Source organism: Galleria mellonella, unplaced genomic scaffold (assembly GCF_026898425.1).
Source record: "Galleria mellonella isolate WM207_F2 unplaced genomic scaffold, CSIRO_AGI_GalMel_v1 utg32, whole genome shotgun sequence".
Classification (NCBI taxonomy): Eukaryota; Metazoa; Arthropoda; class Insecta; order Lepidoptera; family Pyralidae; genus Galleria; species Galleria mellonella.
This window is the reverse complement of record NW_026442075.1, coordinates 634473-660593: the sequence shown is the minus strand read 5'-3', so window position 1 is coordinate 660593 and position 26121 is coordinate 634473. Positions and strand designations below refer to the sequence as shown.

General features: G+C 36.2%; 1 protein-coding gene across 1 annotated transcript; it reads left to right on the top strand.

Moving 5' to 3' along the window:
- Window positions 1-643: 643 nt before the first annotated feature.
- Window positions 644-26097, top strand: LOC113513928 (myotubularin-related protein 10-A). The gene is made up of 13 exons (XM_052896342.1): window positions 644-1055; window positions 1964-2018; window positions 9878-10008; window positions 12029-12187; window positions 13468-13923; window positions 15272-15439; window positions 15662-15791; window positions 16696-16831; window positions 17714-17981; window positions 18309-18429; window positions 18765-18982; window positions 19687-19848; window positions 20565-26097. The coding sequence occupies exons 1-13, from the start codon at window positions 996-998 to the stop codon at window positions 20625-20627; spliced, it is 2127 nt and encodes a 708-aa protein (XP_052752302.1). The 5' UTR covers window positions 644-995; the 3' UTR covers window positions 20628-26097.
- The last annotated feature ends 24 nt before the right edge of the window (window positions 26098-26121 follow it).

Below are 26121 nucleotides of genomic sequence, written 5' to 3'. Positions count from 1 at the left end.
CTTTCAATACCTTTTTTTTATACCACTGAAGTGGCAAACAAACATACGGCCCATCGAGAGGTCCGTGACTACTACATGGGCCGGTGCTGGCAGGGAGCCGGTCTAATTTTTTGCCATCAGATATGTTAAAGCGTAAAGCAATCATGATAAAATAACATACGGCCCACCTGATGGTAAGCGGTTACCGTAGCCTATGAACACCTGCAATACCAAAGGTATTACTCGCTTATTGCCGACACTGAAGAAACCTCTTTACACCTCTTTTGAAAAACCCCATGCTGTAGTCTCTTGAGAAAACCTCATTAGGGAGCTCATTCCATAACCTGAGTGTTCGAATTCTAAATACTATTCAAATTAACCGTTAATATTCAATTTTTATTCTCTTTTCATTTAAGAGTTTCCTCTTGTCGGTGCAACTAATTCAATTTTTATTAAATAACGAATAATAAGTTTGTATTGCAAAAAGCATTTTCATTCTCCAGTTTCTAATTAAAAATGTATTTACTATCACAAACATATAATAATTAAGTCTATGTTTATTATAATATTCCTAAATAGCAACATATACAACTATAAATATCTTAAGTACGAAAAAACTGGTACCCAGGATCATAAAACCGTTAATAAAAAAAAAACACATAACTGTCATATTCTAGGAGTTGTGTTCTTAGGTCATGGATTTTATCAAATTTTATGTTTATCCTATTGGAAATAAAAGTAGTTTGTGCTAATTTTGCAAATAATTATGTCATATTTAACTCTCTCTGCAAGTTAAATAGATCCATATGTGATGGAAAGGACTAACAGACACATGGAAAGTTTTGTGATTACTGTGATGTTATCAATTTTGTATTCAATGTATACGAATCATGCGGATTATATTTAATTCAATTATTAATCTAGTACCTTTACTTAATTTAGAATAAATATCATAGAGTTTGTTAAAGTGTTTTTTTGATAAATATTAAAGTGGGTCAGTGCAGCTCGAAAGTTTTATGATAACAATGAATGAGAAAAAGGTGCAAAACTTCACAAGTTACATCAATTCACCTGTGGTATGTTAACCTTTTTGTGATATTTTTAATGAGAATTAATTTTGCAAACTTTAATGTAGGCATTACTTTTAAGAATTAGGTTAGGAGTCTTGTTGGTAAATAGTTAATTCCATTATTTACTTACACACATCATCAGTTTTTAAGGTTTTTGTGCTACAAAAATATTTTTTTTAAATATTGATAAATTTAAAATTTAGAAGTTATGAACTTGTAGGTGGATTTGTTTAGTATATTTTTTGTTACATTTTTTGGGTTGAGGGTTGAACAATTAATTTGAATAAAAACCATTGGAGTGATTGTAAAGTAATAAGTCCCCCATAATAAGATTTGTTTCTTTAAAATTGTTCTTTTCCTGACAGTCATCACTTCAAAGTGACAGCAACTTTTAACTTTTTGTAGAATTTTAATATTATTGACTGAGTTTTGCCCTGCAATGAAAACAACATCACTTGTTAACAATTCCCTTGTAAGGTAATTTCGACTTGATGCACTAATATATGTGTTGTCAAATTATTTGAATTTAGAATGTAAAATTGGACAAATTGGAAAAACAAATTAATTTTGCCGCACTACAAACAGAATTTTGCTCCGTAAATAAAAACATTAGTAGTAATACTCTATTTACAACTCATGCAAAAAAGCATGTGATGTCTAAACAGGTTTAGGTTTTTATGGATTTTATTCTATAAAAAAAACTCACCCATCATTCTTCAATAATTCTTAAGATAATCATTTATGGTTAGATAAGTGAACTTTTGAAATCACACTTTATTTAAATCTAAAAATTTAATGTTAAGTTGGCAAGTAAAAAAATAAATTATAAGCAATATTTGAATATTAAAAGTAAGACATTTTATTTAGTATCACATGCAAAACTACTGGTACTCAGAAATGTATTTCTTTTTCAGAATAATGCAGAAAAGAATGGATCCATACAAGAAGTGAAACCAAAATTATTAAATGGTAAGCATTATCATTCAGACACACAATAGGGTCGTTAAATGCTGAATATAAGCCTTTGCCCATAAGGGGAGTTTTGCCAATAGTTGTCATGCTTAGCAGGCAGGGTGGCAATCACAGTTAGGCTTTTAGATATGTTTTAAAAGGAATGCTACTGCCTATCCCTCTACCATCAAGTTCCTTTAATTGCCTCTTACAATGCCCACTACAAAGGAAGGGGTGGCCTATTCTATGCCAGGATCAAATAGCCATGTATTTAGTTGATAGTAATAAATATTGATTGAATATGTTTAATTGAAATTGTTGCCAAATGTAAAGAATTGGAGAGTATAACGGATTTCTTAGTTTATGGTTAATAATGAATAAATAATTGTCTTGTAATAATAAAAAGCTTCCATATATTTAGATAGAAATCATGCACCATAAACTGAGAAATCCGTTATACTCCCCAACAAGAAGAAGAACAGTGACAGATAAAATAAAAATAATATATGGCTATTAAAGAAGGGTTGCAATTTTCAACATGCCCCTGGGCATTGAACGCTCTGTTTTCAACCATCTTCTTGCTCAAGGAGAGGACAAATCTGAGAAAATGATCTGTGTTTAATGTTAGAAATGTGTAGAAAAGGTGATATAACAATAATAAAGGGTATTGAATAAATAAATAAAAAAATATATTAGAATTTATGAAACTAATTCATTAATAAGAATTGCCCTATGTGAAATTGCATAACTGACAAAAGGAATTTATTGTTAATTTAATTACTTTTCAACCAAAAAGAGAAGGGTCTTTATCTAAGGGTTTTTATATCTTTCACTGCATAGTTCCGTCATTTTGAAACCAATTTGGAAAATTCTCTTTTATCTGAAAGCATATATTTTTAGACTGGTCCCATGGATTTCTTTTTCAAAATTGGTTTTGTTAGTTTAGTTTTCAGAAATCAAAATAATTAATTTTGACGCAATTGAAGGTTTTTGAAGAATAATGTACCATGTTCGTGATTCACTGTTCATCCCAAAGGTTGACTGTTAGAGAATACTAGCATTAAGGCAGCCTTTTATTTTAGTCAATAAAGTTATTATTAATATTTTTTTTTTATAAAACTCAATCTTAATTGACACTATAGTTTGCAGCTAGCCTTTTATGTGTGATAACTATTTTAGGACAGAATGGTCGAGTCCAATACATTTTGGTGTCTTTGTAGATAGATGAAAGATTAACTGACCTCAAAGATGGATCGACGCGTAGCGATGTAAAAGGAAATGCTATAAACGTCTATGAATATAAAGTACTTATAGTGTAAGACTTGACCGATGATGCAAAGTAAACAATAATGTCATTCATTATGTATGCGTTACGTATATATAACTGTATCCCTATTTATGGCTGCCTAGTACCATAAGAGAATTTATTCTTATGCTAGTACTTTATCATGGCTGTCGCATTTTTTTTTTTGTTTGTTTGTTACGCAATAACCATGCCTATTCTGATAATTCATTTTACAATCGATAAGTTCTGGGGGGAAAGGGATTGTTAGTAATGGGGTCAAATAGCCCTATTACTAGCAATATACCCTGTCAGGTCGACCTCTATGTGGTTCTGCCTGGAAACCATCGTGACTAATTCTAGTTTAATTCGTCAGGATGGGCTAACTGACCTACTTTCATCTTCATCCCTCCCTCACTGGTGCCCCGCCAGTGTATACCAATAGCGCAGACGGTGTTACCATACCATTATCACCCATTAAAAAAAAATCGATAAGGTCTTGTTGTTGTCCGTGTTGTTTCCTATTAATTTTATGACCATTACCTGTAGACGATACACAATTCCGCGTTCTAAATTCAAATAGTTATTTCAATTGTAATAATATATGTACCATCTCGTCGTTCATAGGTGCGTTTCACTCATTTTAAAATAAAAATAGGTACTTAGTTTTTTAAAAGTTGAAAATGGAATGATACTTCGCGCTATTGACTGACGGGGCTTCAGTGAAGGTGGATAGATGGGAATGAAAATAGATCAGTTAGCCCTTGGTGATTAATTCATCTAAAATAAACCACGATATATTTTTTTTGGGGTAACGGGTACTACGTGGAGGTCGATCTAGTAAGGTTTATTAATAGCAATAGAACCGTTAGTATCCATTATTATGGATAAATGGATTGTCCATTTCACCCCTAGAATACCTAGTGAGATTAATTATTATGTACTTGTTAAATATTAATGTATACTTTTAAAAACACAAATATATATACATAATAATTTAATTATAGTACGCAATCAATTGCCACATGGTCCGGGCTTAGAAAGTACGACCCCTTCCTTTCCCCTGGGTGTCGTAAGAAGTGATATAATAACGGATGAGAGAAAATCAGAAATTCTATCTGTATGTTTGTTCCGACATCATGCAAAAACTATAGCGTCAAATTGGTTATGGTTTCACAGTTGCATTCTTCAAGGTATTGGTATACTGCGTGGTCCCGGCATAAAAAGGGCCACCTTTTTCTTTCCCGTGTGTGTCGTAAGAGGCGATTAAGAGAACTTAATTGTCGATATATGAGAAACAATCAAAAACAAAAAAAAATCACCAAAGCTTAACTGCGGTTGCCAACCTGCCTGCCAAGCGTGGCAACTACTAGCAAAACCCCCAAACGGGAGGGTGTCCAACAGTGGACAGTTAGTGGTTGATATATGTGATGAATCATCCGTTACTAAAAATTTTACTTTATACCTTAATAATTTATTTTTTAAATTTAATTTGAAATAAATAGTTTGATATTGTGTGTGAATATACTTTTTTTTATACAACTTAGAATGGCAAACAAGCTGACGGCCCACCTGATGGATAGTGGTAACCGTCGCCTATAGACATGAGCAGTACCATGGACATAACAGAGTATACTGTTTCGCCCACGATACCCCCCATGCGTTGCCATTCCTGAGAACTCAGGTGTTATTCCTCTGTACCCTGTAAATTCACGCCATATCCCACCCTTCAAACCGGGAGGAAAGGGATTGTTAGTAATGGAGATTGAGAATCCCATTGCTAGCAGTATACCTAACCAGGTCGACTTCCTCACGGTTCCCCCTGGAAACTATCATGGTTAATTCCTGATGAATTCATCATGATGGGCTGATTGGCCTGTTTTCATTCTCATCTATCACCCTTCACTGGTGCTCCGCCAGCGTACCCCATTAGCGCAGGCGGGGTTACCATATCATTTTCACCCATCAAAAAAAAAACCCTTCAAACCGAATATATATATAAATGCCATATATATGATATATAAGGATCTATGCTAATCAATTAAATTCTGCGATAAAAAAAATTGAAGCAAATAATTCTATTTTGATTTAGATTAGATATTATTAGTCGCCTAATATTGAGACGTGCTACTTATTGGTACAAGCGTGTACTACGCGAAAATGTATCGATATGATTTCTTTGGCCGCCTCAAGTTATCATTGATAAAGAATTGTTCAGATATCTACCTATATATCAATCCTTGGACTTCAGACTATTTCTCTGTCACATATCTCAATCTGTTAAGTAATTTAGTCGGCTTTACATGAATGAATGGGAGGGTGAAGGGGTCTTTTTTTTTAATGGGTGAAAATGTCATGGTAAACCCGCCAGCGCTATTGGTATACGCTGCCGGGGCACCAGTGAGGGATGATAGGTGAGAATAAAAAGGCAGCTCAGTTAGTCCATCGTGACGAATTCAAGTCACGATAGTTTCCAGAGGGAACCGCGCGGAGGTACATATATATAGCAATAGCGGAGGTGGCTCCAGCAACCAGCAAAATGAATTGATTTTTTTTCTTTTTATTGTTTTTTTTTTTTATATTATTAGTGGTAACAAAGACTATTTATCTATTTACTCAATTTATAATTGAAAACAACAAATACCTGAAATAATGTGGTATAAATATAGTGGTATTGAATGTACATTACTGATAACGTTGATTAATAAGCATACATTTTATGAAGTAGGTTATCTGAACCTTGAACTTGGGTCGGAATGAACTCGTCTGAAGGACGGAAAAATGTTATTAACTATTGTAGATTGAGGTGCATAGTGACAATTTTTAATGCTAGTAATAGGGGGAAAGGGTTTATTAGTAATGGGTTCTAATAGCCCCATTGCTAGCAATGTACTTTAACAGGTCGACCTCCACGCGGTTCCTCCTGGAAACTATTGTGACTAATTTATCGTTGAACTATAGCGATGTGCTAACTGACCTGCCTTTTCATCCTCACCGATCATCCCTCACTATTTCATTATCATCCATTAAAAAAAACCTCTGTCAAAGACATAGAAACGAGCAGACACGGTCAGCAAGCTTACTATTTAAAGATAATAAATGTCGTAAACTAGGGAGTTCACCCTCATACCTTACAGTCTAAATGGTCGCGTACAACGCGGTTTCAGAGATAGTTTCTCCCACGAACACTCAGGTTATGGAATGAGCTCCCTGCCAAGATTTTCCCAAGAGACTACAGCATGGGGTTCTTCAAAAGGGGGGTAAAGAGGTTTCTTCAGGGTTGGCAACGCGCGCGTAATACCTCTGGTATTGCATGTTCATAGGCTACGGTAACCGCTTACCATCAAGTGGTTCGTATACTTGTTTGCCACCTCGGTAGTATAAAAAACAAACTCAATTTACCGGACATTAATTAAATAATTGGTTAATTAGTCATCATGTATTCCCAAAATGTTCCCGTTTAATCATCGGCAGCCGAGTGAGTTTGCTGCTGGGGTTCCCTCCAATTATGACAAATTACGTGACGCAACCTTTTCATTTGTGTATCCGCTATATACATGTACTAAGTATAACTACATGATGCATTTTTTTTTCTTATTTGACATATATATGTATACACTAGCCATCCGATCCGGTTTCACACGAGTAGACAGAATTTTCGAAAATTAATACATATAATAATAAAAGTGGCGTCCGATTCAACTGATCGATTATTTTATAGCATTTTATATGTGATTTTTTTTTTAGATTAAAATATCTTTTTTATTTATGAACCGATTGAAATAAAATAAAAACTAAATATTAAGTGGTGCAAACCGCAACGTATTAGTGAAAATCGCGTACAAATCGGTTAAGACGTTTCTGAGATTAGCGTGCACAAACGTACAGACAAATAGATGTACAGACAAAGAGACAAAAATACTAAAATTCATTGTTTTGGGTTCTATTGCGTTCATAAAGCCCCCATACAATAGGTTTTTTTTTTTATATATCTTCCATGTACAGACAGCGAGCAGTTACGATTTTATTATATGTATTGATCGTTATACTGTATGGTTCAAGCATAGGCATAATAAAAAACATACTAATCCCTTAGTTACATAATGGATGAAGAATGGGCAACAGCCTCACTCTTAAAATATCACCAAAGCCCAACTACGGTTGCTAATCCGCCTGCCAAACGTGGCAACTACTGGCAAAACTGCCCTTATGGGGGAGGCCTATGTCCAGCAGTGGACAGTTAACAGTTGATATAATAATATTGTATTTTTCATATTTTCCTTTTTTGTTAATACTAGAGGGAGACATACAAAAAATCATATGTATGGGTACTTCTGTTCTATCTATGTTCCTGCCGTGAAGTAATTGTTCTTGCATGGCTGTGTTTCACTTGAAGGGTATTACAGGGTACGGAAGCATACAATTAGGAATGACATTACATAAAAGGTACCATGACATCACATAAAAGGTACCATGACATCACATAAAAGGCACCATGACTCTATGATATCCATGGTGCTGTTCATGTCTATAGGCGAACATTACCAGTTTTCATTCGATGGGTCGTGAGCTTGTTTATTATACCAAGTATCATAAAAAATATGTATTTATTTATATTTATTCGCATGCCACGTGGTATAAATTAATTATTATAATAAGTAAGCGCATAAGACACGTGACACCCCGTAGGGGCACCTCAATTTACAGAGAGAACCACCTACTTTTAATGACAGTTAAAATCGTATTATTTTATTTATTTTTATTTATAATATTATATTATGAATAAAATTTAATAATACATATAAGCTACTCATCTTTAAAAATTCATTTAATGTATAATATGTTTTATTTATTAGGTACTTTACATTATTACATGCATCATATCTCTATGTTAAGAAATAATAGAATTTCATCGTGCCTCCGATCAAACTGTTTATAATTACTCCTCTCCATCCAAAGGTTGCCTGCAAGAGATCGCTTTTAGCAATAAGGTCGCCCATTGTTTTCTCATTGTGATTATTTCTTGTAATTGTTTATATTTATAAAAGTTTACTATTGTAATCTTTTAGAGGAAACAATAAAGAGTATCTATCTATCCATCCGTATCTTTTTTAACTCAGTTGCAAATTTTTTAGGTTTTTCTGAGTTTTTTATCTTTATATAAAAAAATAATAAAAGTGCCATGTTTATCCTATTTGTCTTCACTGCTGGCTCAATGGTAGAGGTAGGTGGAAGAAATTACAATCCATTAAAAAGCCAACTTGCAAGCTTGTTTACGGAGTAAACGTAAACAAGCAGTCGTAATAACAAATGCAATTTATCACCGTGGGTCGACTGAAGCGATGACTAACCGGTCACTTTTTTATTATCATCGATTTTAAAAAAAATACGACAAGTTAGAAAAAAAATAATTAAGAACGAGACAGACACTTCACGGCCGCCGCTTACTGCGCAAACTCTCGATTAATGCGTTCAGATATTCATAAAAAAAAAATGAAGCAATTTCTGCTCTAGTGCATACTCAAGGTTGGAGAAACTCCGTACACGAACTTTATTATTCGCCGTTTCAAGTATGGACTTATAATTCGGTATTATCGGGGGTAAAGGGATTGTTAGTAATGGAGACTGAGAATCCCATTGCTAGCAATATACCCAACCAGGTCGACCTCCTCGCGGTTCCCCCTGGAAACTATCATGGTTAACTTCTGATGAATTCATCATGATGGGCTAACTGGCCTGTTTTCATTCTCATCTATCAGCCTTCACTGGTGCTCCGCCAGCGTATCCCGTTAGCGCAGGCGGGGTTACCGTAACATTTTCACCCATCAAAAAAAAATTCGGTTTTATCTGAATCGACCCACCTGATCTAATGACGAAATTGGCGCTATTTCACAGCGCCATCTAACTTCAATAGGAGTTAATGAAAAGAGAACAAAATGTTGTTTAAATGATCACAGTAACACGCTCCAAATGAAATTAGTAACAAATAAAAATATTAAATTTTTCAATTATACCTACTACTATATATTTTTTTAATGGAATGCTATGCTAACTGTATACGCTAGGGGGGGAAGGCATTGTTAGTAATGGGGAGGTTAGTCCCCGTTGCTATCAATGTAACCTATCAAGTCGACCTCCACGCGGTTCCCCTGGAAACTATCGTGACTAATTAATCGTTGAATTCGTCACGATGGGCTAACTGATCTGTCTTTTCATCCTCACCTATCATCTGTCCCTGGTGCTCCGTCAGTACCGATAGCGTAGGCGGGTTTACCATGCCATTTTCAGTCATTAAAAAGAAACTCTATTCGCTGGCGGGGCACCAGTGAAAGATGATAGGTGAGGATGAAAGCAGGGGTCAGTTGGCCCCTCGAGACGAATTTAAGAATAATTAACTACAATGGTGTCCAGATGGAACCTGTTGGAAGTCGACCTGATAGGGTATATTGCTAGCAGTGAGGCTGTTTGGTCCCATTTCTGAAAGTCTTTTTTCCCCCACTTTGTCAGGTTGACATTCATTGACGTTCCATCAGTGTATACTGACAGGAACTATTCCATCTTCAGTCCCTCAAAAAATCTGATGTACATGTTCCAGGTGAAATAGTTGTGAGCGCAGTACATAATGTGCTGATGCTGATACCGCTCAGCGACAGCCGGCGCAGTGGCTCCCTCTTCGTCACCAACTACAAACTGTCCTTCGTGCCATACGAGCCCACGCAACACGACGTAAGTATATAAATGGTATCCGCTGTTACTTCACAAAAATTAACATAGAACTAGAATGTGAGAAAGACTCTGTTTTCCGCGCTTAGCCTCTCATTTGGGCCGTTGTGCGTTAACATAGAACTATATAAATATGCCCTAAAAATTATTTAGGGCTGTGAATTTACTTGTACTTTGTACAAAAGTCGATTGCTTACCTCTGTCCCATTCGTGTTTCAACCGCGAAAAGGTTCTGTTTGCATGGCTGTGTTTCGGTTTGAAGGGTGGGATATGGCGTGAATTTACATACAATCTTTCCGATCGCTAGTATGCTATAAAAACAGAAGTTCAATGAACTTGTAATATGCATAGTCATATGACGTATCTGTAACGTGGTTTTTCATTTATGATACATTTTTTGGTAAAAAGATAACGTCATATGTTTATGTTTATGTAGTAACAAATATCCCTATTTGAGTCACAGTTAAATATAGAAATGATTTAATACTTGAACAATGTTTGGCTATTGAAAGAAAAAATAGTGCCTAATTATTATGCCTCCCGAGTCTAAACTTAGATAAGGTATTTGTTCATAGTTGCTATCATGGTAAATATAAAATACTTTTTTATTATACAACTTAGAATGGCAAACAAGCTGACGATCCACCTGATGGAAAATGGTAACGTCGCCTATAGACATGAGCAGTACCATGGACATAACAGAGTATACTGTTTCGCCCATGATACCCCCATGCGTTGCCATCCCTGAGGACTCAGGTGTTATTCCTCTGTACCCAGTAAATTCACGCCACATCCTACCCTTCAAACCGAAACACAACCATGCAAACACAACTGCTTCACGGTTGAATCCTTTTTGCTTCGCTATAGTCGAGTGACAAACGATTAGGAAAATCTCCACCAGTGAACACAGAGTAAGATTTCCCATAGAATAAAAATAATAGAAAACTGGCATTGTTTGAAAATAGTGTGGTTTAAACTCGAACAAATTTGCTTGCATATGGTTACATATTAAAGATCCTATGCTGAATGTGACCAAGTTACCGCGATATATACATACATACATATCTGTCACTGTCTCCCATTAGGGTAGGCAGAAACAATGGAACGCCAAATGCTTCGATTCAAACAAACCTCTTTCGCTTCTTCCACATTCATCAATCTTTTCATACACGCTCGGCGGTTACGGGTACTTTTAATTTGGCCCTTACCGCGATCTCTTATAATAATTTGTTATCAATGTTTTAACCGACTTCATAAAGGAAGGAAGTTCTCTATATGATTTTTTATGGTTGTTACTTTTATTAAAGGATATATGTACTTACAAGATTGTCCCCATAGAAATTTTATCAAAATCGATCCAGTAGTTTGAATTTGCCGCAATTGAAGACAGTTTTTTTGTGGATCACAATTTTTTTAAATCAAAAATCTTTAATTTACCAATCGGATTCGAACTCACACCTTCGGCGTGTAGTAGTACAGTTTAGAAGTTTAGTAGATAGTCGTTTAATGCTTCCGAGGCACTCTTAATTAACCGACTCCAAATGTATTTGCTTTATATAGTTATAGGTACTATATGGAATGACAAGATAACGTCCTACCTGATGAAAGGTGGTGATCACTATACCGTCTATAGATACGAGCAGCGCCGTGTTCTTAATTGACTATTTTTTACGCAATATTTTTCTCAGCTGTGAATCATAAATTATGTTATTTTTTTTTCAACGAAATTTTTATCTTGAACTTCATTTTTTTTTCTCTGAGTTATATTCTTTCGTGTTTATACCATGCTACTGTGTTAGGTTGACTGAAATATATGTCTTTTAGAGATAAGTTTGCCTTTGCTAACATTGTTATTAACTTATTGTTGTTATGTTTTAGTGCAATTTAGAATATATATATATATATATATATATATATATATATATATATATATATATATATATATATATATATATATATATATATATATATATATATATATATATATATATATATACAGATGCCATGTTCTATTATGTTCAAGGAATGCGGCCAACGAAATTATTTACTCGGTCCGCACGACGTGCCCCTGACCGGGGTGGGCGCGCTCTGGATGACAGAGGGCGGGCTGGTGCGCCGCCGCCGCCTCCTACCCCACGGAGACATGCCGCAGAAGGTGAAGGGGCTTCAAGTCATATGCAAGGTAACCGAGGAGATCACGTTTAGTTTTTTTTTTTTTTTTAATAAAAAAGACGTGGCTCTCTTACAGGTGTTCATGGGTGCGACGGTAGCTTTTCATCAGGTGGTTCGACTGCTTATGCCATGAACATCTTGAGTTACACAAATTTTTTTTTTTATCACAAAGGTGTGGTATACTTTACCAGAGGGAGTCTTTGTACAAAAGTCGTTTGCTTGGACACCTCTGTCCCGTTCGTGTTTCAACCGCGAAGCAGTTCTGTTTGCATGATTGTGTTTCGGTTTAAAGGGTAAGATATGGCAGTGAATTTACAGGGTACAGAGGAATAATACCTGAGTCCTCAGAAATGGCAACGCATGGAGGGTATCATGGGCGAAACAGTATACTCTGTTATGTCCATGGTACTGCTCATGTCTATATGCGACGGTTACCACTTTCCATCAGGTGGATCGTCAGCTTGTTTGTCATTCTAAGTTGCATAAAAAAACTTGTTTGGCTTAAACTGGCTGATGGATGGTACCTATTCGAAAATCATGTCTTAATATTTGTTTGTTAAACATTGTAAAAACGAATTTAAAGACAAATCTTTATATTTAAATAAACTTGACACATGTTAATATGCGTAAATAAAAAAAAAATACCAACAATTTAGATCTTTAATCTTGTTTCAACTTAGATTTATCAGTCAGACATCCGCTTATCAATTGTTGAACGAAAGCTGAGATAGGCTCGTGTGGCTAAGTATACATATAAACATATATATATATATATAGGCACTGTGTAGTTTCTAGAAAACTAGACTATTTTTGTATTGAATCAAAATATAGATATAATAGTTGATTTTAAAGAAGGCATTGCTTGGTCATATTTATATGGTGGCATGGTCATAACCATGGATAAATAAAATAGAAAACGGGCACGACGACTAGTACTCCCAGTAAAGTAGTAGTAAGTACTAGTACAATATAAATAATAGTGGCTAATTATAAAAAACTCGACACTTAGAACAAAAGTTATGTGAATTAATAAAAATCATTTGTTACAAAAAAAAATAGTTTTTAAATAAAATATGTTTTTATTGAGATTCTCTATACGATAAAAGAAGGCAATGGAGAGTTCTTTTATATTAAAAAAATACTTATTTATTTTATTTATTTTATTTATTTTACACTTTATTGCACCAACATAACATGATTTGTTGAACAATTTTCAATACGTTTAGTGTAGTACAAAAGACCATATTGATTCCATAAAATAGGTACACTTCAATTTCCATTTGTTTCCAGAACATGAAAGTCTTGACCTTCAGCTTTGCGAACTCTTCAGTGGGCAACGGCCGCAAGATCGCGCTCACGCTGCTACACCACGCGTTCCCCAAACGTCACCACTTACTCTTCGCGTACGAATACAAGGAACCCTACTACCGGACCCTGCCCACAGACCTGAACATGTTCGATAGAACTACAGACTGGAAGAAGGAATTAGAACGCTGCGACTGCCCCCATTGGAGAATAACCCTCATCAATGGTACCACGGACGCGTTCATGCTGTCTGGTCCACCTACCCTCATAGTGCCGATGTCCTTACTGGACTGCAAGCTGCTCGAGTACGCCAGGCATTACAAGAGTGGAAGGATACCGATCTGGGTGTGGGGAAGGCCGGAAGGTGCGGCGTTGCTGCGGAGCGGTGAATTACTGCCGACCGACCAAGCGATGAAGATTGAAAGCGTCCTGCTAGAACAGGTATGTCATGTCACCAAGACAAATGGTGGTAACATAATATTTAAAACAAATATTAATTTAACATATTTCGTAGAAACCGTTCATCAAAATACGATTTATTACTTTTTTTTCATGGTATAAAATTGAAATGAAGTTGAAAAAATGGTAACCATAACTTTACCATGGAATCGTAAGAACTATCACACATATTAGAATTATTATACTTATTGATACATTAAAATAATTGACTTTATTTATTTAAATGTTTTTATTGATGATTGATGACTCGACAATTTACTGCATAATTGTTTTATTATAAATACAGCTTCAAATATTGCTCGTTTCGAAAATTCTTCTTTAGCTTAATAATTATTGAAATACGATTTACATCATCATCAACATCTCAGCCATTTTCTGTCCACTTCTGAACATAAACCTCCCCCATAGACTACCATAAGGAACGATCCTGAACCACCTACATCCACTGACTCTCTATAATACATTCGATTGTCACTCCATCTAGTAAGGGTTCACCTTACACTGCGTTTACCTGTACAATGTCGCCACTCAAGAACCTTTCTTTCCCCTATGGGTTATCGGTTCGAGCTATGTGACCAGCCCATTGCCACTAGCTTGCTTATCCTTCAGGCTATGTCGGTGACTTTAGTTCTTTTGCAGGTATCCTCGTTTCGGATTCTATCATGCAAAGTAACTGAGCATAGCCCTCTTCTTAGCTCGCTAATTTGAAGCTTTTGCATACGGACAACCATGTAGAATTTACATATGTTAATAATATTTCAATATATGATAGATAGATAGATAATTTATTTACATTACTTACAGCACACAAATTACAATAAACAAAAAAAAAACATACACATAATACACAGCAAAAGAGATAAAGGAATGAAAATAAAAAAGCACAAATAAAAAAAAAAAAACTAAAAAATCAAAATATATTAACAAACAATCTCCTTTCTTTCCCTTCCTTCATGCGTGTGCCATATTAACACAAAATGGTCACAGCTCAGTTTATATTTATATATTTATTTGTTTAGGCCATAAGAGCAACAAAGCATACACTTTTATCAACTTTGTTTGTTTTTGTTATTTACTTAATTTTCTTACACTGTATAATTATGTTAAAGTGAATGCTGTGAATACCTATAATAGGCATGTGCATTAATATTGTATTGTATTTAATGTTGTTACACCTATATGTTATAATGCAATATGCTGTTGGTGTTCCTTAAATAAATAAATAAACTTTAAATACATGTTAAGGTTACATTTCGATGTGCTTTCTTTTAATTGATCTTCAGAATGTGACACCAAGTCTGGTAATACACGTGACTATGTAATATGGCAGGTGCGTAAGAGTCACCCGACGCTGGTGCCGCTCAACGTGATATACCTGTGCGGGAACAGCTACTCCAACACGGTGGGGCCCAACACGCTGCCGCCCCTCGCCACGCTACAATCCTCGTACAAGAAACTGGTCGACCTCTGCACGCCCACGACCCTCAGCAGTTTCTGGGTGAGTTTGGTGGGCTATGGCAGTCATTGGAACTACACGAAATGTGTTCAATAAATTATTTATTTATTATTATTTTTAGTCAAATTATACCCATCTTGAGCCATAAATAGTTTTCACGAATTTCATGGCATGTCATGTATAAATTCATGAATTATGTGCTTGTAATGGTGAATAATAATCATGATTAATAATTAAATAATTTATCTATCTATGTATTCCCAGGAACAAGACTCCAAGTACTACTTGATCCTGGAGTCGAGCCGGTGGCTGCGCTACGTGGCGAACTGCTTGGCGTTCGCCGACGAGGCGGCGGAATATCTCGCCAAGAATGTCACTGTCGTCCTGCTAGAAGGTAGTGCTATATCTTAACAATATTACTGCTGCAACTTGATTCTTGTCTTGGTGCGTTCGTATCAGTATTTACATTGAGCTAAACTGGCCGCTTGGTCCCAGCATAGAATAAGCCACCCCTTCCTTTCTCTTGAGTATCGTAAGAGACGACTAAAGGAGGGCGAGGAATGACCAGCAGTGTCCCTCTTAAAACATCTCTAAAATGGATGTGGCGTGAATTTACAAGGTATAGAGGAATAACATCTAAGTCCTCTGGAATGGCAACGCATGGGGCGTATCATGGGCGAATCAGTATACTCTGTTATGTCCATGGTACTGCTCATGTCTATAGGCGACGGTTACCATTTTCAATCATGTGGGCCGTCAGCTTGTTTGCCATTCTAAGTTGTATAAAAAAAAACCTAACTGCATTTGCCAATCTTCTTTACAAACATGCCAACTACTGGCAAAACCCTCAAAGGCGAGGCTTATGTTCAGCAGTGGACGTTTAAAGGCTGATATGATGATGATGATGATGATAAAACTGCAGATCAGCATATTAATACGAGTTTAAGACAGCCTAGATGAAGTCATATTCGTGAACACGTATTTTTAAGGCATTGTCCTGTTTAATAATACTACAAATGGTCATAATTGGGGGGGAAAGGGATTGTTAGTAATGGAGTTTGACAGCCCCATTGCTAGCAATATGCCTTATTAGGTCGACCTCCACGTGGTTCCCCTGGAAACCATCGTGAACAATTCTTGTTGAATTCGTCACGATGGGCTAACTGACCTGCTTCATCCTCACCTATCATCTTTCACTGGTGCCCCGCCTGTGTATACCGATAGCGCGGGTGGGGTTACCATTCCATTATCATCCATTAAAAAAAAATGGTCATAATTAAATGTTATCCTGTCGTCAGGCGAAGGCGTAGACTACTGCGCGGTGGTGTCCTCCCTCACGCAGCTGCTAGTGGACCCCCACTACCGCACCATATCTGGCTTCCAGTCGCTCATACAAAAAGAGTGGATCGCGCTCGGCCATCCCTTCTGTGATAGGTATTGTTATAATAATTGACATTATTCTCAAAGTCGATTGCTTGGGTACCTCTGTCCCATTCGTGTTTCAACCGTGAAGCAGTTGTGTTTGCATGGCTGTGTTTCGGTTTGAAGGGTGGGATATGGCGTGAATTTACTGGGTACAGAGGAATAACACCTGAGTCTCAGTAATGGCAACGCATGGGGGGTATCATGGGGGAACAGTATACTCTGTTATGTCCATGGTACTGCTCATGTCTATAGGCGTCGGCTACCACTTTCCATCAGGTGGGCCGTCAGCTTGTTTGCCATTCTAAGTTGTATAAAAAAAAAATTATATTATTCAACACACAACTCATCCGAAGTTTTTTTTTTTTTTCTAATGTGTACGAATTCGGTATTTCACTTATGAAACCGATCACAAAATGATGTTACTTTATTTTGATGTAATAATTACAAGACACGGGCTCATGTCTAGGCAAACCCCCACCCAACAAGGGGACTTATATTCAATAGTGGACATGTGACGTGGTGATATCGAAATTTTTTTTTGATGGGTGAAAATGGTATTGTAATCCTGCCTGCGCTAACGCTGGCGGAGCACCAGTGAAGGGTGATAGATGAGAATGAAAACAGGCCAGTTAGCCCATCATGATAAATTCAACAGGAATTAACCATGATAGTTTCCAGGGAGAACCGCGAGGAGGTCGACCTGATTGAGTATATCGCTAGCAATGGGATTCTCAGTCTCCATTACTAAAAATCCCTTTCCCCCCGGTGATATCGACATTAGGTGACTTAATACACACCTGGGTCATAAGTTATGACTAAGTTGTACGTAAAACGGGGATCTCCCCGTAGTTCACTTCTTGTTAAAGTTGTAAACCTGGTGTACGTGGGTAGGTTCGGGCTGCCGAGGCCCGGCGCGAGCGACATCCCGGACAGCGGGCGCGGCGGCGCGCGGGGCGAGGCCGGCGGCCGCGACACCGCGCAGACGGCACCCGTGTTCCTGCTGTTCCTGGACTGCGTGTGGCAGCTGCTGCAGCAGTTCCCCTCGCACTTCCAGTTCACCGAGACCTACCTCACCACGCTCTGGGACTGCACGCACAACCACGTCTTCGACACCTTCCTCTTCAACTGCCCCAGGGATCGCGACCCGGGCATAACTAAGGTGAGTCGCGTTTAGATTGAAACAGAGCGAGATTGTATGATATAATGTGTTTTTTATGCTTTTTTTTATAATTTTTTTTTAACTTATTAACTATAGAAACTATAGAACTATAGAATAGAACAGTATCATAGATATCACAGAATATTCTGTGACACCCTTAGTTAGCGATGCGGATTACTAATTCGACTACTAACTATTCGATTGAACAATTCATTCGGATTATTGGTATGATTTGAATATCATTCTACTACTAATTTCATTCAACTATAAATTTGGTGAAGTTTATCAAAAAACAAGATTAATAGATACAATGTTTTTTGTCAACAGAACTTCATCCAACGACCAGTATGGGACTGGAGCGAACAATTTTCCGATCAAGACAAAGCGCTTTTCTATAATCCATTGTATGGGGTTTGCAATTTTATGCCGACGCCGAAACAACGGTTATGTAAGTATAAGTTATACACAACTTGGATTAGTTTATTTTTAGATTTAATTCAACAATTCAGTAAGTACTAAAAATCTATGAGGATTTCTATATTATTATTTGATAAATTATATATCCGGCTCGAAGGACCATAAAGAAAGAAAGGAGTTTGTTCCTACTACCTTTCATTTTAGAAATTATGTCTGTCTACGATATATTAGAATAAATACACCTGAATCATTTTATTTTATCACTATGTGTAAATTATCACTTATTTGTCAAGCTCGCTTGTCCCTTTTGGTTTTTTATGACGTTAACCATATATGTTATAGTAAATATGAATGATGGTCCTGCAGCAATGTCGGCGATGGCGGCGGCGAATGCAAGCAAGCAGGCGGGCAGCGGTCGCGGCGCGGGAGGGCCGGAGCTGCAGCGGCTGCGGCCGGCGGCGGGCGCGGGCGCGGGCGGCGTGGAGCTGTGGGCGCAGTGCTACGAGCGCTGGCTGCCGCCGCTCGACGCGCTGCACGCGGGGCCCGTGCAGCGGCACGTGCGCCACTACGCGCTGCGCGACCAGGTGCCGCCATCTAGCTACCCCCTCCACCTGCCATAACTACTCCTGTCTATCGCTGCATCCTCCTCTACATCCCTACGCCCTCCACTTTTTATAGCTTTTTATCCACTTCAGTGGTCCCCGAGGGTAAAAGCCTCCTCCATCTTTTTCCACTTCCCCTTATCTGTAGCAATATTTGTCCAGTTTTTTCCCTGCTGTCTTTATTATGTCATCTGCCCTTCTCTTTCTTCGCCTTCCAACATTTATTTTCCTGCTGGACCTCGCCATTTTGTTGTTTGGAGAGTCCACCTTTTATCTTTGTACCTCGCTATATGACCTGCCCGTCTCCACTTCTGTTTCATACTATACTGTAGAGCATCTGTTATTTTAGTTTTCTTCCTAGTAACAGTGTTTCTTATTTTCTGCATTTTTGTTAACTTTAAGATACTTCTTTCCACGTATATAATACGTCCTCCACTTGCCCATCATCAATCCCTCTATCTACTCATCTCCCCCACCTCAAAGGAGGGGGGATATTAATAGTTAGCGAATATCATCAGGATAAACCAACTGTCTTAACTTCATACCTCACTGGTAGCCCACCAGCATATATCAATAGCGCAGGTCGAAGTATAATATCATTCCAGTTTCAGCTGGTAAAAACCACAACCTGTACACCAGCCTCGTACAGTACGACACATGATACCACAACAACATTCACATTTCAGATCCAGCGGCTGAGTGAGAAACTGTCGTCGCTCTCAATCCTGAGCAACCGGCAGTCCAACGGCAGCGAAGTGGAGCCCGTGCGGCTACAGCCCGTCTCCAGATTCTACCCGTTCAGCCAGTACCGGACCGAAGCAGTCGCCGGCACGCTCGACGCCATGCAAGTATGTCATTCACTCAGTTCACACAAATAAACTGAGTATTTTGACCGAAGATCTTCAACTCTTTACTGTCGCATCACACTCTTTAATTCAATAGACAGCTTCTAAACAAGCTGATTTACGATTGATTTAAAAAAGATTAAGTTCCTTTGGGGTTCGAAAAATCATTTTTTGCCAGCTCTCTTTTTCTCGCTCTCTCTCTCTCTCTCTTTCTCTTCTCTCTCTCTCTCTCTCTCTCTCTCTCTCTCTCTCTCTCTCTCTCTCTCTCTCTCTCTCTCTCTCTCTCTCTCTCTTCTCTCTCTCTCTTCTCTCTCTCTCTCTTCTCTCTCTCTCTCTTCTCTCTCTCTCTCTCTCTCTCTCTCTCTCTCTCTCTCTTTCTCTCTCTCTGTGTCTCTCGCTCTTTTTCACTCGTTTTCTTTCTCTCTCTCTCTCTACGCCAAACTTCCTTTGGCCTAATGAAGACTAACCCCTTATTCGTAAAAACTAAAACGTACTACAAACTTATTTTAATTATTGAATTATTTTGTTACTTTCTTACAAGTTAGGAATGTAGCATAAAAGAAAGAAAACTGTTCAATGGCTAAAATAGGTTTTTGATTAAAAGAATAACAGTAAACATTAGTGTTATTCTTTGTCAACGATATAATAAAGTTATCTATTAATGAGATTAAAATTGAAATCTAGTTAAATTTAATTAAAATATGAACTGCATCCCACAGGTAAGCCTCATCGATGCCAGCCAACTAATCGACTCGCAGTCACTACTCAACGCGCCCGACTAACGTCCGCACGTACTCGGTAAATGTACATTAACACTACGTACATACATAATGGTAATATCATTATTACATTGTGGTAATTTCTCGAAATAGTCAATTTCAACACTGAATAGGTAATATGTTGAAAATATCAGAAATTCCACGTTCCATCGATTAATTAAATAATATTGTTTGTTAAATATTGTATTCTTATTTTAACGTGTTTGTTTACATCGCAGTTAACTTGTGTGTGCAATAAAGTTCACCATCTATATTATAACATTATTGGTGGATTATGGGAAACAAGTGTAAAAAGTATTAATTATGAAATGGAAGGGTCGTAATTCAGAGTTTTTAGAACAACATTTTTTTAGATTCTGAGTTTTCATTTTTTTGTTAAAATTCAAACGCTTTTTTGCATTATCACTTGATACAGTTTTGTAACATACTGATTCTCAAAATCGATTCAGATTTGGCGCGAAAATATCGCGTTAAAATTAAATAATTATTAAGAAACCAGTCATTGTTAGTGCAATTGACCCAAATCGAAACATCATCACATTTGACAAATGTGAATTGATTTTGATAACAAAAGATTTTGCAGTACTGTACATAACCTTAACCATTACGTAAATCCATGATTTTCATCCATTGAATTCGATATAAAAATGTAAATATTTTTTTATTTCAATTGTGGTCTGTAAAAAAATTGTTAGTGGAAAAAGATTGAATTAAATGTATATTCCGTAGAACAAAATAGCAATATTTTTATATATATATTGATATTTAACCACAATAATTTGTGGTTATTAAAATAATATCGGAGCGTATTAACATATTCAGCTATTTTTTATTGCATGTAAGCAATTAGTGTCTGTAAATTCGTTAAAAAATTGCACATTTATTGTGACTACACCACTAGGGATTCATGTCGTTAGTCGATTGTACCATCAGGAGATTTGTTCGTTAGTTTCATCAGGGATGTCGTCTATCGATTACATCACCAGGATGGACATCAATCCCAGGGGGTGACACCCATCCTGGTGTATTGATGTCACCACTAAGGTAGTTTATCAACGTCATCATCAGGAGTGCGTTTGACAATGTCACCATCAGGGATGTCGTTTATCGATGTCACCATTAAGGTTATTGTTTGTTAATGACAGAATTTGGACAAATATATCGTTTCATAATCATGTGTATTTTATACAATTTAGAAACGCAAAGAACTAGTAGCATGATAACGCAATAAATATAACAAAACTAAACTATAACTATACACTGGTGATATTATCAGCAAATCATGTTATGGATGTCACACCTGGGGATGACGTTGAGTGGAGTCGGTACCAATAGACATGTTATGCGGTTGTCAATCACATGGTTGACGGTAACACGACAGAACGCCTTAGATATGAACATATATTTTATAATAAATATAAAAGTATTTTAGAATTAGGCCATTCCATTATATTTTTTTGTTTATTATTATTATTGTAATGCAAGATATTTATTTTTATTATTTTAAAAATTACCAGAGGGATACTTTGTACAAAAGTCGTTTGCTTGGACACCTCTGTCGCATTCGTGTTTTTACCGTGAAGCAGTTGTGTTTGCATGGCTGTGTTTCGGTGTGAAGGGTGGGATATGACAGTGAATTTACAGGGCACAGAGCCATAACACCTGAGTCCTTAGGAATGGCAACGCATGGGGGGTATCATGAGCGAAACAGTATACTCTGCTATGTCCATGGTACTGCTCCTGTCTATAGGCGACGGTTACCGCTTTCCATCAGATGGGCCGTCAGCTTGCTTGCCATTCTAAGTTGCATAAAAAAAAAGAAAAAATTAAAATGATAAATAATGCATTAGTACTAAAATAACTATCGATGCAATATCGATTGTATGAATGTATATTACAATATTAATAATATTAAAGGATGGTTAATTTAAACATTATGAAAATATGAAATTTCATGCACATACCCCCCCCCTTAGTTATGGTGATAAAACTTATCTTTAAACTACTACCTGCAACTTACCCTGTTACCAATTTATCACTTATGATTTTACGTATTTATGACTTATGTACAAAGATTAAATATTTAACATATAAGCTTAACCCTGTTGTAAATACGGCAGCTAACCTAGTGTTTGTTATTAATTTATCATTAAGTTTCCTTTAAATCTGTAGGACTGCATTTATAAGAAGCTTTCTAGAAATTATTTTAATATTCATTACAAAGGGTGCTTGGATTGAGTTTTGTATACAATTTGTATAGGCCAAGCATTGAAGGATCATACAGTATCGCATCGTCACCGCTTCTGTAATATTTTAAATAAACTGCGGTTGTTCAAAATATTATTAAAAGGCCGGCAGCACACCTGCAATGCCGCTGGTGTTGTGGGTGATCATGGGCGGAGGTAGTCACTTACCATCAGGTGAGCCGCATGTTCGTTTGCCCCCTGTGTTGTAAAAAAAAAAGAAACATTAAAAGGGAACACTCGTTAATTGTGAGGAATTAGATATTTAAAGTATTCTGCCGAAGTCATTTTCTCATTGTAATTCATTTATTTAATTCTAGCGGCTCGGCCCGACTTCGCATGGGTGGATCTCTAATTTTCTTTTTTAAAACCTTAATACAACCCATGTAGGTTTCTATAGATGAAAGATTTTTTTAAATTGGTTAGTTTCTATTTTTTTTTTTTCTCTTTTATAATATTAGTTTAAAAAAAGATAACCAGTGAAATTATGGAATTTAAAATATTGAGCGTGATTTAAATTAGTATTATGGAAAAGTCTTTTAAATTGTATAAGTTAGTGTATTTTTTTTTTTTTTTATAATTATATAAATTGTGTTATTAAAACGAATAAATGTTTTCGAAAAAAAATTAAGTCATGTAACTGGTATTAAGTAAAATATAAAAATTGGAATATTTTAAATATAAAACTGTGATTTCGAAGCATTTGGCGTTCCATTGTTGCTACCTACCCTAATGGGAGACAGGCGTGACAGATATGTATGTATATATGCATGATTTCGAAATTTGTACAATGACATCGAGGTCTGTTCGGAGGCGCCATTCTCTAAAACTAATATTTTAATTTGATTGTTTCACAAAATTAATATTTTACACTTTTTAATTTAAACTAAATTTACAAAAATTTTATTTAAATTTATTACAAATTTAATTTATATTGGTCTTTTAAATAAAGACTTCGCTGTGATATCAAATTGAAATTTTAATTTTAGAGATATAGAAATAGAGAAGTAGCGCCTCAGAATCGACCCCATTATCAGTACTCAATACAGACTCCGCGAACATTATTCAGTCCTACAAATTTATATATATATATATATATATATATATATATATATATATATATATAAATTTGTAAATATGAATATACCAAGCTAGAACTATCGATCCTCATCGACTGATATATCGGTCCAAACCGGTGAACTGTTATAATTAGTCGATAATATAATAAAATGTATTTTATTCGAATGAGCAAACTAAATTAGCATTGTTGACTTGTTAAAATGAGCACTAGGTCGCTCCCTGATTTGTCCGTACGATATTGTATTGCCATTATTTAAATAAAATGTTAATCTTCTACATTATTGATTGTCTACTTTAACATGGCACGCCCCTTCAAATTTTTTCTTCAATTTGTATAAGCATATACAGACGTTGTGCTCTGTTTTTGTGAGGAATAGTTTTTAAAAGCGGTCCGGTCAAACGAGTATTGTGTTCCTTAGTAGAAATCTTGTAAATATTTTTACTCACACGTTTTTAGTTCTTTGAATTTTAGAGGGGCGTGCCATGTCATCGTAGACGATCTATACCTGTTGTAACTATTGGGCTGTATCGTCACTTACTTTCAAATTGTGAAATTAGCACAAAAAAAAGAGATACAAATCGCTTTAGATAACTAATAGTATATTACTGCAGCGGCCAGCAAATGAGGCTTTGATGGACGAACGCGCAAATGTGGGCCGAGACGAAGCCGAGGCACACATACGTGAGTCCATCAATGTCTAGTTGTGGCCAAGGCTTGTATAGTACTTTTCTCAAACAATGCGCGGAAATCAAAAACACTATTTTATTTTTTAAGTTTAATGACGAATAACGAACAATAATAATTTTTCACACGCCATAATGTTCCTTTGTTTTTTTTTTTCAATAAACAGATTTCTATTTGCGAGACAGTTCGAAATTTAAATAAAACTTTATTAGTTGTCTCCTTAGTAGCCATGTTTCGAATTAAAAGGTCATTCCATTTTTAAATTACAGGACAGATATGAGTTTACATAGTAATTTATCTGACCGCAAAACACGACAGATATAGATTTTCATACAACTTTTGCCGGCCGCTGCTCGCATGTATCTGGCCAGTACGGCAATTTTGATTTATCTCTAAGAAGATTGTCAAAATAATGCTCACATTTCTTAGCATGTTTGAGAAAAATACATTTACGAGAAGGTTGTTAATTTCCAAATAAGGAGATTGCTCCTTATAATAAATTGCGCAGTAATTACACAGTTTAGTCGTGATATAGAAGCTTATTGTTCACACGAACTGATGATAACGATATTTTGCCCATCTCTCTCTTTTCATTTAAGAGTTTCTTCTTGTTGATGCAACTAATTCATGCATTGTCTTCCAGCCAGCTCTATTCCGGCCCATATCATTGCCTTTCCTATACGACATGACACCTAGTGTTTCCTTTATCTGTCCCATATAGTTCTTCCTCGGTCTTCTCCTTCCTCTTTTGCCCTCTATTTTTCCTTCTACTATGCTCTTTAAAAATTGTCATGTCGTGGCCAGTGGTTAAGGTGGCCTAGCATTTTTCCTCTTCTATTCTCTATTGTTTTTATGTATGTATATATGTAAACGGAGAACAGTATACAGACGTGTGTAGTATCATATCTTTTCTAGTATATTATACATATATAATATACTACGAATATTATACATTACCCTCTAATCAATTTCTTCACACTGCATTAGATTGGCTGGAAAAGATTTCTACCATAGATATAATTTCGATCCTTAAAGCCTACCAGCGTCTAGCATATACTCGCAAGCTATATGCTCATATTTGGTGTATTGAGAAGTCAGGAAGTGACCGTCTGTACATTAATATTTTTATAGCAATGTAAGTTGGACATAACAATATTGATGTAATTAATAATTTTACGAATGTTATGAATGTAAAGAAAATTAATATAATTGTGAAAAGAAATAATGCTTTTGTAACATATTTATTGCCTATTTCAACTCAATAGCCACGGTGTTTTAGTGCCATTGAATGAGACCATTACGTTTTAGTGAGCTTGATTTATGCAATAGTAATGTGTAACCGTAACCTCGTGTAGTGGCAGTTAATAAAGTATTCCATGTACCAAATTCTGTTGTTAGATAGTACCTGATAACGTGAAATGCAAGAATGTTCAAAAGCAAGAAATAAAAAATATTGTGAAATAAATGTTCATTTATTTACATTATATTT

What these genes read in the sequence shown, in the direction of transcription:
- LOC113513928 (XM_052896342.1), top strand. Translation starts at nt 996, where the DNA reads ATGATAACAATGAATGAGAAAAAGGTGCAAAACTTCACAAGTTACATC. An exon ending in GTTACATCAATTCACCTGTG is followed by an intron (nt 1,056 to 1,963) that starts GTATGTTAACCT and finishes TTTCTTTTTCAG; the next exon opens with AATAATGCAGAAAAGAATGG. An exon ending in GCGACCCGGGCATAACTAAG is followed by an intron (nt 17,982 to 18,308) that starts GTGAGTCGCGTT and finishes TTTTGTCAACAG; the next exon opens with AACTTCATCCAACGACCAGT.